The following is a 20,715-nucleotide window of genomic DNA, read 5'->3' on the forward strand; positions in this document are numbered from 1 at the left end:
TGACGCTTGATGTTGTAATAAACGCAGGAAAAATCAGAACTCGGGCAGATCCCTCGGAAATAACCCGCAGGCGAACCTTGACCTCTGGTTTCCGGGGTTACGTGACCCAGTTTCACAGAGGAAGACACACCCAGGCTGGGGCAGGAAGCCAGCTGTGGGAATACCTATCATCTCTGACAAGCTGCCCACATCCTGTGTCTGACTCACACACACACACACACACATACACACATACAGGGTACAGAGATTTTTGTTCTTTTCTGAAATCAGGATGTGTAAAGAAAGGGCGTGTTTCTTGCACAGAGCCTTCAAATCAGTTGGCTAACATCAGTTAGCGCCTCTGCTAGGGTGAGCGGAGCGCTGAGGTTCCCGCTGGTTCTTGGACCAAACCTGGGGCCGGGTTGGTAAACGTTGTTTGGGAAAACAGCGAGCCTGGGGGGGCGGCATGGAGAGTTTTCTGAATTACAGAGGTGTTTTTTTCTTTGCACAGCTGGTTTTAGTTAGAGGTGCTTCCTAATCTAGTCACAATCTCCCCCCAGGAGGCCTCACACACACACACTCACACACACACACACACACCTGCACCGTGGGGTGCAGACGACGTCTTCAACCCAGCGTGACGATAACAACACCACACCTTTTTATAAACACAGTTCAGTGTCACATCAGCCCCTTTCTCACGGTAGGAACCTTCTGCAGCTCCTGGAACCTTCTCAGGAAGTGGTCTGTATCTTGGTGCATTCAGACAGCAGAGGACCCAGGGAGCCGTGGACCTTCGGCTCCTAGAATCATCTCAGCTCCTACTCTGAGACAGAGTCTTCTTATGGTTCCATAGGAAGTCATAGGTGATGGTGGAACTCATAAGCCAACCCCCCATTAGCATATACTTCTTCTGACTGCTTAGCGCTATCTTTAAAAACTATCCAGGTCTTTGCTCATGTTTTCTTGAGACAAAATGGCCAGAAGCGGCGAGAAATGGAGTGATGAAGAGGTCTGAGCTCTTCTGGCCCGCTACAGCTCTGAGGGGTTTCCAAGGTTCGCAGAAGAACATTGTGGCTAGGATAAGTGTGGAGGTAGCTAACGGCTAACAGGGATCTTCACACGGCGAAGCAGTGCGGGGAAAAGATAAAAACATTAACCATCTGATAATCCATGGTTATTAATCCATGAATGCTGTGGCAGCTTCCACCTCCATGGTGTCCACGTTGTCTTCCTCTTCTTCTATTTCACTGGTTAGTTTTGGTTCCTACCGTGGTCCCTCACTGCCTGTGGGAATGCACAGCTAGAAGGTTCCCCTGGAGGAGGAGGCTACTTCCTGGAACCAATTCCAGTCGCACAACCCGAACATGCCATCCGGTCCAGGATCTAAAAGGATCCCCGTCTCCTACCTTGGGGGGTGTCTCTGCATCCCAGAAGACGTCATCGTTGGTGGACACAGGAGAGAAGGGCGACAGAGGGGAAACAGCCATGTCTGACATGGAGCTGCTGTGCGGGGCGTCTCGGCTGGAGCGCAGGTTGGCGCCCTGTTAAGGACAAACGGCGGTGAGCGGAACGCTGTATTTTTTGCAAAAAAGGGAACGGAGTGTGTGGCGTGTGTGCGCAGTTGTGTTGTACCTGGGGGAGGTGGGCCCTTTGCATGGCGGGCGTGCAGGGGCTGGAGCTGCTCCCGGAGCCCAGCCTGGAGTGCACCTGACAGGGCAGGCCCGCCGCAAGAATCAGCCTCGCCACGTTGGAGTCCGCAAACTCCATCTACAACACAAAAGCACTGTGAACCTCTGACTGCAGGGTGTGTGTGCGCACACATGCATGTATATTTCCGGGTAAGACTTGGTCTAACTTATGTGGATTAACACACACAGGAGACCAAAGCAACTTAATCCTTGCAAATGTGTCCGGTAATCCCCTGGGGATTACATCTAACATTTCGCCCATCTTTGACCTTCTGTCAGTACGAGACGGGGGAGGACGGACCGGCCCCGAAGGAAGGACGGTGGCGAGGGAGAGATGGGAAAACTGTAAAAAAAAATAGCAACGCAAAAGGTGTAGAGGCGCGGGAGGAAGGGCGGGGGAAGGGGTTACCGCTGAGCTCTCGGGCGAGGAAGCGGCAGCAGCGGCGGCAGCAGCAGTGGCAGTAGCGACAGCGGCGTCGCTCCCGCTGTTTGCGTTTTGCTTGTGGACGGCGGCGGGCTTCTCTCTCTGCCTCTGCCGCTCCCGGTGCCGGTGGTCGTGCTGCAGGGACAGCAGCTGGGTCTGGTCTTTGGGCAGGGTGCGGTGGGACCTCCGGCCCGACGACGGCGGCTGCTGCTGCTGCTGCTGCTGCTGCGGGGCCGGGGGCCGGGGCCGGGGCCGGGATCGCTGCTGCGGCTGCGGGGGCTTGGCCTGCGGCGGGAGCGGCTGGCCGGGAGCGGCGGCTCTCTAAGAAGCAGACACCAAAAGCACACATAGGAACAGGCGGCGCTGAGGAGGGGCTACAGGACAGGGACGGGCTGGATCCTAACACTGTCCGGCCCGTGACCCAGTTCTCACACACACAAACACACACTAAAAGCAGAGTTGGCAAGTGAAGGCGCAACGAACGGTTCCTGCAGCGTGCTTCAGGTGACAGTATTTAGATTTTTCATCATTCATTCACTCCCTGGAGTTTGAAAGAAATATCTTTGTTCAGATTTCTACCAAAATGCTGTTGACGATACCAAGAGACTCTTGGAGTCACCTTACGCAAAACATCATCTCCATATGAACGCTCCTGCTTTGTTACGTTTCCTGTTGAGCACCCCATTCATTAATGGACCCCATTAGGGTCCATTAATGAATGAATGAATTGTATGAATGTTGGTACATCGAATCATCCCACAGTCCCAACTGATGAGGGAGTGATATCTCAGATCAGAGTTTCATGATTTGAGTAAGTCAAAGATTAAGCGATGAATTGAAGCTTTGCACTCTGTACTGGTTACATGTACAGACACACCGTTTACGGAAAGATCTGTCCATTCACCCTCTCGTTCACGCATCACATCGAGACCCATTCGCGCTCCTGGTTACATGACAGCAACCTGATGGAAATGAACACATTAAATCAAAGAGGCGTAGCTTCTCTCTAAACCCAGAACAAAAAAAAAATGAATAGAGTCGCTAAACATTTGTTCTTTGAGATCTAAATGAGTTTTCACCTCGACTGACTCCGAACAGCGACGCTAATCGATTAGCGAGCGTTCACCGCAGCGTCGGCGCCGATGGCGTGCTCATGCTAGCTGTCATTATTCATGTCCACACGCCAGCTCTGGAGGATTCACAGAGCAAATCCTGGAGCGCTGGGCCTAAGGTGGACCGTGCTGTTATATATAATAGCAAAACAAATTAAGTAATTACTGACGTGTAAATATTCACTATTGACTAATCACTTCATTTTTAGCACAAATAGGTTTTTACCATACAATTAAATAGCACATCATCGGCATAACTGGAGATAATGGGCGTTCATGGGTGAATGCAATCCAGTGTAAAGCACAGGTGACGAAAGCGCTGTATAAGCGGATACACTTCCCATCTGCCGCCGGGAAAGGAACCGAGGATGAGGAACTCATGAGTCACGGATGAGATGAAATATTCACCTCCTCTGTCAAGCTAGTCTCAATTTAGACCAGTCGGTGACTAAGTTACTCGTGGTGATTTGGTTAATCACTCATCCATATCCCAGAGGGACGTTTGGCAACCATCTTTAGCTTCAGGATTCATACAAAACGTCTCACTGCTTCATTTTGTAAAACGCAAAATTACTAATAACACGGCCCCGCGGTCAAATGTGACTACTGAAGGTCAAAATTGTGTGATGCTAATTTTTTGGCATTTTCCTAGATAGAAGTGAATATAGGTTAGCAGAAAAAGTCAAAATACAGAGACAGCTGAGAAGGTCAAAGCACCATTGTGTCTCTCTTCCAGAATGGCATGAGAATGAGAACGGATCATCTGGAAGGAAGAAAAACCAAAGAGCGAATAACAGATTCCAGCTAATAATTGAATCACGACAAACCAGCAGCAAGGTGGGAAGGATAAATATGGACCTTGAAGGCGGTTAAACGTAAAATCAAAGGGACCTGAGGAAAGGAGAAGACTAAACGTACAGCGATAAGACCTCAGGCACCTTCAAGTTTGCCATTTTAGCTCTGTTTTTGGCTCCTCGAAAAAACAGAATACGTCACTGGAACGCTCTGCTGCATTCTAATGTCTTCGGAGGACCTCAAACAGCCGCACCGGATGGGTCCACCAGAACCAAGAAGATCTCCCCGGATGTTGTTCATGGGACGCCGTTTGCTAAGTAATCCAGCGAACTGGCCACAAACCCACTTGACAACAATCATCCAGGCACGGATTCAAAAGCACATCTTGCCAGCGCTGATGGTTCCAAAATGCTGCTTTCATTGTTTGCAGATGGATGAAATTTAGAACCAGCATACGTCTTCCTGGAAGTGTTCCTCCCTTTGTCAGAAGATCATACTCTGGTATGAAGAAAAGAAAAAAGACCACCAATCCCGGCTGTCCTTCTGGGTGACTTCAGGTTCTGCTCACCAGAGGCAGCAGTATCCTTCTGTGAGGAGGTTTCTTTTTTTCAGTTTTAAGAGATGGGGGACCGCCGATGGCGAACAGATGATGGAGATCCTGCAAAAAAAAAAAAAATTCCCCTGGGGCTTGGCTGAAAGCTTCAGTTTCAAGGAGACGGTGACCCAAAGGATACAGGAGAGACAATACAAGAGACTCCCAAAAAAGACCCCCAAAAAAAGGAGGTTTCTGAGATGTTACAAGGGGGCTACTGGGACTGCAGGAAGACCGGGGTTTACCTGAGCACCATGCCAGGAGCACGTTCTGGTAGCAAAAGGAACTTTGACATGAAGGATCAGATTATGTTCAATAATTCTTATTTTGAAATCAGTTCTTGCTTCACATTTTGGCGTCCTGTTCAGTTAAAACATTTCATCTGGAGTTACTGAAAGAATACCGTAAGATACATCTGGGACATTCGCATTAAACTTGAAAAGGCCTGAAGATGATTCACCAGGACTCTGAACTGCCGTCACATGTGAAAGCAGATGAAGTGTGACAGAAGCTGCCCAGCTGTGAGTCGGCGGCTGGCCGGTGATGTAGCTTCACAGCTCTGGAGATCTCGCGGATTCGGCCTCCTTTTTAAACTTGACTGATTTGGCCAGACGGACACCGCACGTGGATGCGATCCGGCTTCCGATCTCCTTCTCCGCTTTGGGTCCCGACCAAGAATTTCAACACGAGCCTTGTTTTGTTCGTGCCATCGTTTTTGAACGAAGCTTGGTGACGGGAAGAAGAACAATGTCGCGCAACGAGCCCCGACATGTATGCATTGTCACGAATGCCAAACGGGGGCAGAATCGGTGCTTTGTCACGTGTGGAGACCCCTGCTGGGACGACATGGTGGCACAAAAAAAGCAAATGAGAGAGAGCGGATGACAGATAGGCTAATGATGGAGGAGGCTGCATGCTGAGAAGAACCCAGGGAGGGAGGGGCAGATGTTGTTCAGTGCCTACAAAAGGGAAGGGCTTAAAGGTTCCTCCAAATATCTCCTTGATGGAAATTTCAGTTCTACCTGACCTCCTGAGGTCTGCATGGCAGCGCAAATGGAGAGCTTCAGGCTCTCGAGCAAGGTGCACACAAACATACCACAATGTGATTGCAGATCTTTCTTCATCGTCCATCATTGAGAAGTAAACAAACGGTCCATAATACTGTATCCGCTTTGCTAGCGAGGCGCATTAACGGCAAAAAGCGATCCCTTTTTGCGGCTATGGACGTCCTCGGTCATCAAGGTTCTGGTCAAACCCCGTCAAACCAGAGCTGATTTCCTCTCATGACGAGGTTGACCTTCTTCTTTGGCTCTGAATACCTTTGGAATTCCTGAAACAACTCTGGGCGTTTGAGAGTTGGAGACGGTTCAAACAACGACTACGTTGAACCCCGGGATCCTCCCGCTCCTTCTATACAGCCTTTCACCGGGAGGGGTACGCTCACACACAGACGGCGCCCTTCTTCGGCTTTGTCCAACATAAACCGTTTCTTTTCCGCCGCTCTTCATCTCACTCCGAGCAAAACTCAACTCTTCCTCATCTCAGCAAACGTTCATCTACAATACTTCTGCTTTTTTTGTCCGTTCTTCCATTCAGGCAGTTTCAGTGCACTAATTAAACATTTGCATCATAAGAGGTGGATGGAGACCCCCTTCTTTTCTTGTTTATCTCACCCTTTCAGTCCTTTAACACACCACACACACACACACACACACACATAATTATCACTCCCTCACACACAATTCAGATGTTTTCTTCTGGTTGAAAGCGCAGTCTCCTTATCTCCTCCAGTAGAGGTACTCGAGACATCCGATTAGCATTTTTCCTCCCCCCGTTGCCGAAGGACGGGGTAAATCAACACGTGCATTCGTGATTTACGGTGACGCCGTTCGCCGGTAAAAGTGGCGAGGAGGCGTCCGAACACGTGCTGGTCGACGGCATTCGGAAACTATTTAAATGTGAAAGTAAAATAAAGCTAACGGATAGAAAACACGCCGTGATAAGAAATAGATATAAAGCGCCATTACCTGCTCTCCCGTGGAGTCCTGAGGCCTGACTGACGCATTAGGGGGACGCTGTCTGCCTCCCTGGTCCTGAACAGGACACACACACACACACACACACACACACACACACACACACACACACGCACACACACGCACAGGACACACACACACACACACACACACACACACACTCACACAGTGAATATCATGACTCTAGCTACCCTGCCTTCTACAGACTCAAATTCAATTCTTTTGTAATTAAATGTATTACATGCATTTTTGTGGGTTAATTGCAAGAACAGGACACGTATGCGCACGCACACACACATACACGCGCACACACAGGGGTACTTTAATTAAAGTACGCTACGGTCCTGAGCAGAATTCCGAGAGGTGGGAACTGAAATATTCAAAACGCAATATGGCACGGAGCTTTTAGTCGGCGCCCTTTACCCTGAATATTTTATAACAGCCTCTTTTTGAATTTCTCCTTAAAATAAAAAAAAAACCCGGCGTGTCAAAATCATGTGTTTCTACAATGTTGAATTGTAAGCGCTGTCTGTGTTAGCCGCAGCAGTGGTTTGCGCTGCTGTGTTTAAAGTCACCGGGATCTGAAAGGGTCACGGTGAAACCAAAGCCCTGCCGGGTCTGGAGGTCTTCCAGACGGCGGGAGGATTCAGACAGAAGCTGCTCCCGTCCTCTGCTCCGGCGCAATCGGTCCACGGCGGAGCTGCATGATAACACCTTCGCCATCTGATCCTGTTTGTCCAGGCTGAGCGGTGCACGCTCACCCAGCACATAGAATTTGAAAAAGCAGCAAAAATGCAGTGAGATAATGGTCAGCCATCCCTTCATTCATTCATTCCTTGTCCAAAACTTGTTACGATGCGTTCAGGAAGCTGCAGCCTATCACAGCTGTCAATGCCTTAGGGGCGGGGTTCGCTCTGGACCAATCATAGGCCCACATATAGAGACATACAACTATTCACCCTCTCAGACACGGGGAGAAACCTGGAGATTCCACACAGAACGTCCAACCAGGGACCTTCTCACAGTGAGCAGGAGGTCCTAACCTCTGCACTGAAGTGCCGCCATCATCTGTTCAATCCACTTTAATTTGGCTCAATTCAAGAGACGACTTCTTGGTCTGTTTTGCTGCGATTTAATGCGAAGGTGTATAAGCTCCGGAGCTGCTGCGGAAACAGCAGAGAATCTCCGAGCTCCAGGTCTCGGCCTACAAACATTATGGCCACTAAACACACAGAAGCACTCGTCCGTGAACTTGAGAACTCGTCAGGAAGCCTGTCCTTGATAACCATGCTACCATCCATCAGGCGGATCGCAAGCGGGACCCAATGAGGACGATCCGACGGACCGAAAAACCTCCAATGGAGGAGACAGAGTCTTTATGGAGAACGACGCCCACGTCTTGAATAACATGCATTGAAAGGCGCTGGTGTGTGGGACAGGCTGATTAAGACTCCATTATAATGGAAGCCTCCAAGTGAATATGAGACAATAGAAAGATAAATTCATTCATTCATTCATCATCTGTACCGCTTATCTTGCGCTCAGGGGCGGAGCCTATCCCAGCCTCACCTGTCTCCTGTCACTCCTGTGATTTCTTTCCTCCAGCAGGATTCTGTTGTCCTGTAGATCAGACTCCTCCCCGAGCAGGATCTCCTGAAGCTCCGCCCACTGAACGGTGCAGTCCGTCATCTGTTGCCTATGTTGCTGGAAATGGGAAGGGATGGGAATCAGAGAGGAGACGGCAGGAGATGGCCTTCCTCGGCCTGAACGGAACTTTACCGTTAAAATAACAAATCTGTAACCCATGATTTTCGGACGCCCTCTCTGTCAAAAACCCTCCTTTGCCTGAAAGTGTCCCTTTATCGGTGCAAGATAGCGACCTCCTGCCTTCTTCTGAGTCCCTGGTCAGGTACCCAGCGGGGCATGGCTTCATCTACCGCAGCAGCCACCATATTTTTTCTTGTATGAATATTAAAGCTATTATTTCCGCTATTAGCACGTAGCTGTTAGTGCTACCGGTACTACTAGAATAGATCCTACCCCTTCTGTTTATCTGCTCTCTATCTTTCTACCCCAAAAAGTCGAGGCAGAAGGCCGCCCACACTGAGCCGATCTATCTTGCTTCCACCGGTAAAGTCTTTCCTTGCCGTTGTCTGCAAGTCTTGCACCCGGGGGCCACAGAAGTAACATCTGACTGGGTTTGACATGATGGATTATTTTCTTGAGAGGTACAAGTCAATGCTGCATCAAGAACCACCATGGGACCTTGCATGGTGGTTCCTGATTCAGTTTTGACTTGAAGCGAGAAAGATTTGGCGCAGCGGCACGGGACAAAGAAACACTCTGTGGGTGGAAGGCGATGATCTGCTGCCTCGTCTCTGAAGGAAGCGCTTCACAATTATTTTCTGTTACAGAAGAGGAAAACATTTAACCACCCCCAACTCTCTGCTGCAACTATAAATAGCATCATTCGTCTATAAAATTGTTATATGTGGACCTCTGCATACCATTGTATCCTGATTTACATTAAAAAGAAAAAGAAATAAAGATCAACTTGCAACAAAGAACAACTTTATTGACATTGTTTTTTAGTTTGTAACAGATATGATTTAAAGTGCATCAATTTGCCTGAAATGTAAAAAAAACCGAAATCCTTATTTAAACTCCAACTTTTTTGGATCGACTGAACCATTTGATACTGTAAAATAAAATCAAATAAAATCAATCAATATTTATTGACATTGATCAAATTGATCAGCAACATTAGGAGCACAATATAGAAAACACTTTAACCTACAAAACAAAAAAGAATAAACCAATTTGTGCTGATTTTTTTTTTTCTCTCAAAATAAGGAAGTCAGGATTAACGGCTACAATGAGCAAGTTTTGCAGCGCGCAGCTTTTCGAAGCGGGGTTGGAAGCAGGATACATCGGTCTTTCCTCATCTCCCACCGCAATCCCGGTGAAGCCAAGCGCTACAAACACATTTCCTCATCTTAGCTTTCGGGTGACTTTGTCTCATTATCTCAGTCTCTCACCGCCTTTTTTTTACCATCCCTGTTAAATAATTTTTCCGTGGTGTCTCTTGAGGGTTTGTTCAAGCATTTCATATCTCCTGCTCTGCGCGTGCGCATACTGGGTGCAAACAAAAAAAAAAAAACATTGAGCTAATCCTCTGCGCAGACTGAAAATGAGAGCGCCACTGCCACCTACTGTGGATGTGCAAATACACTTCTAGTATTGCAAAAATAAGCATGTTCCTCGGGGGTCACACGCACCCCCCCGGCATCGTGCTACGCCCCGAATATTTGAAGGCACACTTTAACAACTGTGTCAAATATTGAAATATGTCCATCTGACTTTTCATTAATAGTGAACGGTACTCACGTCTTCTAGCTTTTGCCGTTGCTCGTGCTGCTGTTGGATCCTCTTGTGTCTGTCGGCCAGGAGCTGCTGCTTGTATCTTTCCTGCTCGGCGATCTGCTGCACCGCCTGGTTACGGATCAGAGTAAAGCACCGACGTTCTTAAGAAACGGACGAAAAGGGACAATTTCATGCAGTTTTATCGCTCATGAATAAATCGGACGCCGTCGCGACCGAGGAGCAGTCGTCCTGTCAGCCGTCGCCCTGGTAACAGTCGTTTTCAGGTTTTTTTTTTTCTGTAAGGACGACCAAGCAGACCGCCAATTTTCTGTTGTGCTTCACACCTTCTGCCTCGGCGCTCTACCGGGGCCCTGACCCTTGGGGTCGACCGTCCGTTCTAATTTTAGCCGACATTTTCTCCTCTGGATACGACGACATGAACACACAAGGGTGTTGGCAGGAAGTCGATCAGGTCATTCACACTCCATTCCTTAAAGCAACGAATAGCCTGGAGTCATCAGCGAAGTAACACATTCACACTGTTTTGGTATTTACATGACATTCACAAATCACAGGAGGGCTAATATGGACTCCCAAGGTTACCTGTTGCCGCTGCTGGCCCCCGTAGCCCCTCTGGCCGCCCTCCCTCGGCCTGTCACGGTCATCGGTCTGCAGCCGCAGGAACTCGCGCCTCAGCGTCCACTCGCCGGGAGCGTTGACGATCGAGCTGAAAGCGATAGAGGGAGCAAAGGAAGGGAGACTTTGAGCGACCGGGGAGGAAAGAGAAAGGTAAATTGGTGTTGTTTCACCAGCAGGAAGTTACATGCGAGGTGACAAACACACACACACACACACATCGACGGATTGAAGCTCATGTGAGCGGAAAGTGGCGTTGCCATCTGTTGTCTGAAGAGCAGGGATGGAGAAGACAGTGTATCCGTCTGCAGAGAAAACTCTGCAGACGCTCTTCAGCAGCAGAACCAGCACTCGAAGACAGGAAGTGATATGATCGAGACTTCTTGTGTTCTTGCGGGATTTCTTGGGTGTTACAAAGATTCAAAAATTCAGTGTCTCCTTGTCAACATTCCTCCGTGTACAGCGACGAGATACTCCATAGGGCAGGGGTCGGCAACCCGTAACACCCAAAGAGCCATTTGGACCCGGTTTCCTCGGAAAAGAAAATACTGGGAGCCGCAATTACTTTTTGACCTCTAAAATAAAGGTACCACTGTATATATTGCTTTTTATTACCTTTACACTTTGTATAAATAAGTGTGTCGTGTGTTGCTTCTGAAATTCACAAAGTATTACAGAGAAAATTACATTTTATTTATGTAATGAACTCATTTTGAGCTTTGGGCTTTCAGAGCGTGTAGCGGAGCCTTGACCTGAATTTTAAAAATTAATCGGAAAAAAAAATCACTGTGTCTGTAAACAATAAAAAATAAATATTTGCAAAATATCTTCATAAATATTTCTTTTACTTGGTTTATGGGACTTCTGCTCTGGGACTTTACCGGCTGGCGGGGAATACCGGCTTCCGCGAGTGTGACGTTATTTTGAGCGGCGAAAACTAATAAATATAATTTTATTTAATATTTCAAGATCACAATAATCTTCCAACTTAGAATTAAAAGTTATAAAAAGGAATTAACACAAATGAAATACACTTCAATTAAATATTTATAACCACATGCGGCTCCGGAGCCGCGGGTTGCCGACCCCTGCCATAGGGAAGGTGAGTCATTTGAGTCACCGAGTCGGTCAGCTAGAGTATCCTTTTTCTCTCCAAAACAAATGTCAATATAAAAGCAACAGTTGCAAAAATACAACGAACCGAGAACTTTCTTCTTTTCGCAAGAAGCAAGAGCTACTCTTTGATTTCTTTTCACAGGTTGTTCCTTTCGGGACTTGTTCTACTCCCGAAAAGGAAGGACTACTCTACGATTTGTTCTTTTTGTGAGTTGTTCTTTTCATGAGTCGTTCTTCAACGGGTAAACGGGGCTGGAAAACGAGCAAACACGACTTACGAATAAGTAAAAATGAACGATTCGTTCGGATCGTTCGTACTACTGCGCCGTTCTTTTTGAGAAGGGGGAGGGCTTCTCTTTGAATCACCGCTTTCACGAGTCCTTATTTCCACGACTCGTCCTTCAACAGGTGGGCAGGGCTGCTCACGGGTTGGAAAACGAGGAAACGTGACTCATGAATCGGTAAAAATATCTCACGAGCTTTGAACGGTTCGTTCGCGACTCGGCAGCAAACGGCCAAATATATCAGAATGGATATCTTACCTGGGGTCTCCCTCTTCCTCCACAACCTCCTCATCCTCCTCTTCGCTGCCACTGTACTCGTACTCGGGACCTTCTGAGAAAGCGAGAAGATGACCTGGATGAGTGCGGTCGGGTGAGAGGTTGCGCGCGGCCGGTCATTAGTCCTCGGTATGCGTCTTACGGTAATAACATAGCGACTCGAGGGAGGATATAAACACGTAAACACAGAAGAACCGAATCGCCAGATGTGAAATATCTGTCGTCCCTCACCGCGGCTGCACGTCTGCCTGAACTCAGCAGTTTGCCCGCCGCTAAAAAGCGCGCTCGCGGCGTCGGACCAGATTGAGGTTTGGTCGCGGGTGGCGCCCAGAAGGGGGGGGGGGGTTCTTCTGATGCCGACGCCGCCGCGCGCTGTTTTATCATGCGGTAGCGCTCTCTGTCATCTGAGTCCCGCCGGCCGCCGATTCATTAAAATTCCCTCGTGCCTGCTGCCTGGCTCCCGCCAGGAGCAATCCAGTCATTATCCCAGCCACACCAAAGAACAGTGCGGGCAAACTTGGGCTACGAGGGAGCGAATGAGTCCGGTTTGCCGAAGGCCGAATGGGACGAGCCGTTGGACAGTCTGGACGGCGGCGGCACCGAGTCGCCCCCCGCCTGACCCCGTGATTTTCTCACTCGTCCCGGAGCAGATATAACTTGATTGACGGCGAAACCCCAGGAGACACCGAGTCTCTTCAGTCCAAACGCTACAGAGCGGCTCCTTGTAAATCAGCTAGAAACGTTAGAATATAAACAGTTGTCGGCTAATTTGAAAGTTGAGTTTGAGTTTTCGTTCATTCATCCGCCCGTTCATTTGCTTTTTTGATTATCCTGCACTCCGGCCTATCGCTGCTGTCATCGGTGGGAGGGGCGGAGTTCACCTTGGACCGGCCAATCACAGGGGCGCATCCAATCATCCAATCATTCATCCATGCATCTCGGGTCTCCAATGAAGCTCCTGCATGTGTGCAGGAACCTTGGAGACCCTGGAGAACATGGAGAGCTAAACACCCGGTTTGTGTTTTTATTGGTCATAAATACTTCTTATTTCACCAGCAAACAGCTGAACCAACGCAGGAAACCTCTGTGTCAAAAAACATTGAATGTCACTGTAACCTCAGCCTTATCAGGTATGTGTGTGTGTGTGTGTGTGTAACATGATTGCTCTTCTAGCTTATGTTTGGCAAACATCTCCATTTATATCACACTTTCACCACCCTGCACCCGTTCACACACTCAGGATTATGTAATCCGCCTCGACCCCGGACAACCCAGAGCTAGAGAAGGTCCATTCATCAGTGGAAGGTGGTCTCCGGCTGCAGAGCACCTTCAGCGGCAGACACTTAAGCACGCCGCTGCGGTTTTGAAGATCTTCCCAGGAACCTGGGCGAAACTCCAAAAACCAAAAGCCACCACTCACCGGGGTCATCCGGAGGCCCTCGGACCCGCGATCCACTTCAATGATCCGAGTCACCGAAAGTCCCGGCAGTGGGTTAGAAGATCTCCCGCAGGAGATGATGAAGATATGAACCCTCTGTGATGCCTTCAGGATTTACAAACTCCATGTCTTTTGAGCCAATGAGAGTCGATGCCGCCTCCTGGACCCGCCTCTCCAGGAAGTGACTCTGTCTCTGAGACACGGAGAGCCGGTCCGTCTCAGAGGTCCTCTCAGGTCTTCTGGAAACCTTGCATCCCTTTGTGCATCGTTTCCACATTTTTATTTTGTTTTTAATTTACCCAACACACACACACACACACACGGACTAACACTACCAGGCCTTCATGGCTGCAGGCAGGCATAAAGCCTCGCACACACACATACTGTACACACATAAATATGGCCTTAAATACACACACACACACACACATGCAGAGAAAGTCTACCAGTCATTAGTGTGTTTTTATAAGCTAACAGAAGATTAGAACCAGATGGCTGCTCTGTTTCCGACTTCCTTCCCCCTCAGCCTCCCTCCTTCCCTCCCTCCCTCCCTCGCTCGCTCGCTTTCTCTCTTCCTCTCTCTCTCTCCCTCCACCGCTCACCTCCTCACTCTCATATTTCTTTCTCTCTTTCCTCCTCTTCTCTTTCCAAGACGGAGGGGAGTAAAACCCCAAACGAACAAACAACTCAAAAGACAAAGTGAACAGGGAATCATTAGGAATATTCCAGGCATCACTGTCCAACACACACACACACACACACACACACACACACACACACACGCACGCACGCGTACGCACAAACACTTCAGTTCCAGTGTCAGGTATGTAAAACAGACCACGGACAGGAACCCATCGTTCTCCTCCGAGGTCACACCTGCACTCAGACCTTCTAGAGGGACTTAGGAGGTCCAGGCTGATCCCAGAAGAGGTCGCCATGGAGACCCTGGACTGTCAATCACCTTTACCTTTGACATCGCAGAAAGATAAACAACATACGCCGGGAGACCACGGACACACGGCCGACTCAGCCTTTTGTTCTGTTCTTCAGAACGTGACCTGGTGGAGCAGTGATTTGGGTCTCCGGTGCAGAAACGCTCTCAGAAGAAGGTCTTTCTGCAGAGCGAACCCTCCTTTCCAGGACGCCTCGCTTTTAAAAACACTTCACTTGCTGGCATTTTAGATCCAAGATCAAAATCATATCACAAGACCAGGGCTGATGACAGTCGGAAATTATTCATCCATTCACTCACTGTCCTGCAGCCTATCTGCGCTGTGATTGGACTTTTTAATTCCTCTTCCTTCAGCCCAAGGGAATATTTAAATGTTTGTACTTTTTAAGACCTTAAAACACTTGATAACCTTAACTTTGACACTTTATATTTAATTGTATATCTTATTCTCCCTCCTTCCTACTATTATCTATTATTGTTATGTTTTGCTTGAAACTCTGGCACAACAATTTCCTTCGGGATAAATAAAGTTGTTCTTATCTTATCCTATCTTATATGGAGAGGTACAACCATTCACCCTCTGATTCTGGACATTATAGGCTCTCCAGTGGAGCTCCTGCAGGTGTTTGGGCTGTGGGAGGAACCCGGAGAACCCAGAGGAACCCTAACCAGACACAGATCATCATGGAGACTCCATACAGGAAGGAACCCTGTGGGGATCCAACCAGGGACCTTCTGGCTGAGAGGGCGAGGCTCTAACAGAGCAAAATCATCTAGTTCACCAAAGACTGAATATCTGACGGAGGCTTCTCGGTCATATCTCCTTATTGGAGGGACTGTCGGAGGACGTGTTTCTCGGCGGCATCTTCACGAAAGCCTCACCTTTCTCCCTCTTCTTCCTGGTGCGGTCCAGGTGGTCCTTGAGCATTATTCGGACTTGTCTCTCATTGGCCAGGTCTCTGATGAAGGCGTGCCTGAGCAGGACGTCGGTGGTGGGCCGATGCAGGTGGTTCTTGATGAGGCAGCTATCGATGAAGGACAGGAACCGCTTGGACCTTGAACACAGCGTGGGAGGGAACGGAGACACGACGACAAGATTTATTCATTTCAAACGGTACGATGGGCTGAACCATTGAAGCTCACTACAAACCTGGTGGATGCTTCCGTAACATCTCACCAACTTCTAGCGAGAGCTCACCTCGTGGTCTTCAAGGGTACCGAGGGGACTTCCGAACAGAAGCCGAACAGAATCTCCACGAAGAAAACGCTGCGATCGTTTTGACGCGCGAACGGTTTATGCCGTGTAGTCTATCTGAAAGCAGCGCCGGTCCAGCTGGAGAGCACGAGGGCCGCAGGGAAGCCCTGGAGGAGGAGGCCTTCAGAAGATGGAGGCCTCCTGCTTAGGAGCAGAGCTACGGGATCAGAGTCTGGTCCTTGAACTACATGCTAACCGAATGAATAGATGATGAACCACACCATGGGTTTGACCAACGGCTCATCTGGAGGCTTCATCCATTCATAGAACCAGACGCAATGTGAGGCGAGCAGCTGACAAGGACCACTCACATGCTCCGTCCAGGAACTCGGAGATAAGGAACATCTCCGTGTAGCCAAACCTCGGTTGGAAACTAATAATCTAACGTTATTATTGCAGGTGGACCTTCATTCAAATCTGACCTGGTCACCACACCTTCTACAGCGCTGTGGAGAGTATACACTGTGTGTGTGTGTGTGTGTGTGTGTGTGTGTGTCCTTACCATTTCTTGGATTTGAGTTTGGGCGGAGGGTTTCGGGGAATCAAGAACAGAGCTCTCATGGGATGCATGTCGCAAAGAGCTGGAACCCAAACAGTCGGTCGGAATCGGACAAGAGGCCGAACACAGAAAACAAAATGTCCTTCGCAAGCGGGCGACTGGACTTACGAGGAGCTCCTTCGGCCATCTCCAAGGCGGTGATGCCCAGAGACCACAGGTCGCTCTGACGACGAGACGAGAGAGGAAGAAGGTCAGGACGGTGGCGGCAACATGGATTCCCAGGAAGCCCCGGTTCATTTCATGCTAGCAGTAAATAAACCCGGCGGTGGGAGAGAAGACCTGAGACTCAGCAGCAAACGGGTTGGATTTGTTAGAAGATACCGGGCCGATTCTGACAGCGATGCACAAACTTAGAGCTACCTTTGGACGCACCACCTCTGCACGCGAAGACCGAATCCAAAAGTGCGGTTGCAGCTGCGGCGGCTGACGGAGCTGAACTCAGCTTTTCCGATATGTTTACATGGAAGAAATGCTGCCGCTGCGATTTGGACACTGAATGTTACACTGGGCTGCCTCAGAGTGTTTATTTGATCCCCGATCTGTTCAAACACCAAATAAATGTGTGCTTGTGTGAGAACGGCATTAAAAATTGATATTTTGCAGGCCTGTGATGCCGGGCTAAACGATCGCTGTTTGCTACCTCTGTGAATTCGTCACGGTGCATGCCAACTGGATGCAACGCTTTCTTTGAAAAGTCTTGGGAAGGAACGCAAATTCAGTTTAATCCTCTGCATCTTTTGCACTTTCGGAGGACCAGAACCCCTGACCTGCACCGGGGCAATATTTATGTTCCGGGACATAAACAGGAAAACATGTTAAGGATGCACACGGTGAAGCGGATGATGATGGATGTTTGCAGATGACAGTGTGATCTACAGTGAGAGCATGGAGTGGGTGGAGGAACATCTAGAGATGTGGCGGTAGGAAGGTTGGTTGCAGCAAGACAGGATACATGTATGAGAATGAGAGGAACCCAAGAGGAACGGTGAGCATACGGGGGGGGGGCTGGGGATGAAGAAGGTGGAGGACTTTAAGTACTCAACAGGGAAAGGAAAGGTGGAGAAGACGGAGGTGTGAGCAGCCATCGCGTCTGGTTTGGAGACACTATGGAGAAGACAGGAGGCAGAGATGAAGGTGTGGAGGTTCCTCTTTGGGAGTGAGGAGGATCAAGCAGTCTATCAGATGTTCTGGAGATAAAGTTACACTGAGATGGTTTGGACATGGACAGAGGAGGGAAGGTGGGGATCTGGGTAGGAGGATGCTGAGGTTGGAGGAGGTTTGGAAGAAGACCACGTAGGAGGTTTATAGATGGAGCTGAGGAGGACAGGAGGTTTGTTGGTGTGAGAGGAGAGGGTTGGATGGAGGCAGGTGATTGGATGAGGGTGAGGACCAGGTAGGTGAGACGGTGAAACCTTTGGAAGAGCGACTTTCACTCAATCCCTTCTTGTTCCCCGGAACCCGTTCCACGGTGAGACGTTAAACATATAATATTATTATGGTCTGTACCCTGTAGTCATACGTGGCCTCTGGGTTCTCGTCACAGGCGATGACCTCCGGGGCCATCCAGTAAGGAGTGCCGATGAAGGTGTTCCTCCGGCCAATGGTCTTGTCCAGCTGTGCCGACACGCCAAAGTCCACTAGAGCAAACACAGCACAACAATGTCACATCTGTCAAGACCCGCCGCTGCGCCTGTGTGTGTGTGTGTGTGTGTGTGTGTGAGTGTGTAAATAAATGTGGAATTGTTCTGCAGCGTCGCCGGCGGCGCTGCCCGTGAGCCTGGGAGCATGAACGCCTCATACCCAGTTTGACTTCGGCATTCTCTGTGAGCAAAACATTCTGTCCCTTAATGTCTCTGTGGATCACATGATGGGAGTGGAGATGGGAAAGACCCTGGAAGGCAAACACACACACATACACAAACACACACACAAATACACGCACACACACAGACAGACACACAGTCAGATGATGTCTGAGGTCTTAAATGTTCTCATCAAGTCTAACAATACTTCGAGTTTGTTGCGCTTGAAGAGATTTCCAAACCCAGAGAATGACTTGGCGGCTCATGTTATGAGCTGGTCGTATAACTTTGTGTGTGTATGTGTGTGTGTGTGTGTTGTTTTCTGTGAGTGTGTGAGAGCGTGTGTGAGTGTGTTTTTTGCTCGCGCTTCTTCAAAGGTGGTTAGATAAACACAGGAAGAGAGTCTTAATTCAGACAATGACTTCACCATGTTGTGCTGAGTGTGTGTGCAATCGAGCATGCGTGTGTGTGTGCGCGTGTGCGTGTGCGCGAGAGTCTATGTTTTGAAACATTCAGGAAGCAGCGTGGCTGGCGGCAGCGGCAGCAGACATGGCCGACATCCAGAGTCCATTTCCCCGTAAGAATGTCGCTGCAGGAGAAGCTTTGTCTCCTTCCATGTTCTCTCCATCACTCCCAGCATTCGGGTCAAATACCTCTGATATTTATCAGAGTGTGTTTGTTGCTTATATGGCACCCCAAACACAACAATCCCACGCTGCTTCTCAGGCCCTCATGAACTCCCCTAATTATAACCATAACATCTCACGGACGTTTGTTCAAAACAGAGCGTAGGTTAGTTGGACGTCCAAATAAATCTGCGGTAGCTCCCTTTGGTTTGCATCGCGGCAAAACGTTCAGAAAGCCGTGTCCCTGCCGCGCAGATGTTCTCCTCTGATGCCTAACGCAATGACGAATGAGGTTTGTACCGGTTATTGGAAGAGCGGGCTGTTGTTCACATGACGGAAAGACTCTCGGGGTTATATTTAGCCGGAGCGAAACACAAAGGCCGTGGTTTTCTAGGATCTCCAATAAAGAGGGCTAAACTGTTTATCCTGCCAGACGGCCCTTTGGGTTTGACTTCTCCAGCGATGGCGGAGAGGAGACACGGGACAACAACCAACACATTCAAACCAGGACATGCGTTAGTATGATATGAAACAATCTGCCGGGGCTGCTTTTGACACCCCAGCTGCTCAGAGACACTCTGGGTCACCATCACACCCGGTGCAGATGTTGCTTTAAATCCGAGGTGCCAGAGTTATTTTCAGGGCCACATCAGCATCATGGTTGCCCTCAAAAGGTGCACATGTGAGGGTAACAGAGTAAATGTAACCAAATGTAATGGAAAATAAATGCAACTACTCCTTAATGTTAAATAACTCTGAATTTATCAGTCATTCAAATCCAAAAGGTGCATTCCCATCTTTCGTAAAACAGCCTTCCATCTGCATCAACTTTTCTCGATTTAGGGATCGTGGGTATTTCTCAATTCCACTCGATGAAAATCACATCGACGTGGATACAGTGCGATCTAATGGCGGGATGCCGTCACTTCGCGGGTAACGTGATCGGCACGAATTGCGGGAAATTTATTTCACGGTCAATGCACGTGTTTGACTTTTTTATTCCTAAGACGCCACATAAAATGACGCAGCGCGCCACATTTGACCCGCGGGCCTTGAGTTTTGACACATGCTTCAAAGTCAAGAGCAAGCATTGTTCATTTCTCTATTGATGCTGCACCGTCCACCTCACAAATCTGCCGCTACCAATCTCAACGATACTGTAAATACAACAACTATCTGAAAAACCTTCAGTCCAATATCATATTCTGCTTGATCCCCCCAAGCGTCCACCATTGTTGTGCCCTTCATGGATATCGAAGCTATTATCGTGCCGTGTAAGTTATTAGCATGTAACCGTTAGCGCTACTCGTATTAGTAGCGATAGATAATCGGTGCTTCCCAACCCTCGCCCAACCATCGCCATCACACTCCTGCTTTCTTTCTGTCCTTCTCGCTCTCCAGTGTTTCCTCAGCGGCGTCTCCAAGTGCTTGCTGGGGGGACGTCGGGTTTGTGTGGATCATTTCAAAAGTGTGGTCCAGACCTGCTGTACGTTGGATGGTGTCCTGAGACACCTGAGTTGGGATTTGGAGCGGTAGAAATAACATCTGACTCCATTTGTGCGACAGGAACCGAGAATGTTCAAGAATCAATAAATTATTAAAACGCGTCGACATTCTGCAGAGGCCATCTGTGCACGGCGGGTTAATCAGCACAATCTGTTTGAACACCTTATTATGCAAAACAAAATCGCAATGACTTTTATTAATTTCAGACTGGGCTCACCTCGGGTGTCCGAAAGTGACTTATTAGCAGAACTTTGTTGACTCGCCTGGCGAACC

General features: G+C 48.8%; 1 protein-coding gene across 4 annotated transcripts in view; it reads right to left on the reverse strand.

Annotated features, from left to right (window-relative positions):
- The window catches only part of LOC147215771 (mitogen-activated protein kinase kinase kinase kinase 4), a 58,890-nt gene that overhangs the window by 14,695 nt on the left and 23,480 nt on the right, over positions 1–20,715 (reverse strand). Inside the window, exons 6-18 of one of the 4 annotated variants that reach the window (XM_086178693.1) lie at positions 18,309–18,399; positions 18,015–18,145; positions 16,617–16,671; positions 16,452–16,530; positions 15,577–15,749; positions 12,287–12,356; positions 10,596–10,719; positions 10,017–10,121; positions 8,199–8,333; positions 6,621–6,686; positions 2,080–2,415; positions 1,615–1,749; positions 1,389–1,523 (exon numbers count right to left, since the gene is read on the reverse strand). In XM_086178693.1, the coding sequence (XP_086034819.1) occupies positions 1,389–1,523; positions 1,615–1,749; positions 2,080–2,415; positions 6,621–6,686; positions 8,199–8,333; positions 10,017–10,121; positions 10,596–10,719; positions 12,287–12,356; positions 15,577–15,749; positions 16,452–16,530; positions 16,617–16,671; positions 18,015–18,145; positions 18,309–18,399 (1,635 nt within the window). Of the gene's footprint in view, positions 1–1,388; positions 1,524–1,614; positions 1,750–2,079; positions 2,416–6,620; positions 6,687–8,198; positions 8,334–10,016; positions 10,122–10,595; positions 10,720–12,286; positions 12,360–15,576; positions 15,750–16,451; positions 16,531–16,616; positions 16,672–18,014; positions 18,146–18,308; positions 18,400–20,715 lie in introns of all 4 variants that reach the window. The other 3 variants (XM_086178692.1, XM_086178694.1, XM_086178695.1) reach the window with 3 other exon arrangements.

The sequence above is a fragment of the Fistularia commersonii genome, chromosome 31 (assembly GCF_037954325.1).
Source record: "Fistularia commersonii isolate RoL2024-O1a breed Wild chromosome 31, RoL_Fcom_v1.0, whole genome shotgun sequence".
In the NCBI taxonomy this organism is placed as follows: Eukaryota; Metazoa; Chordata; class Actinopteri; order Syngnathiformes; family Fistulariidae; genus Fistularia; species Fistularia commersonii.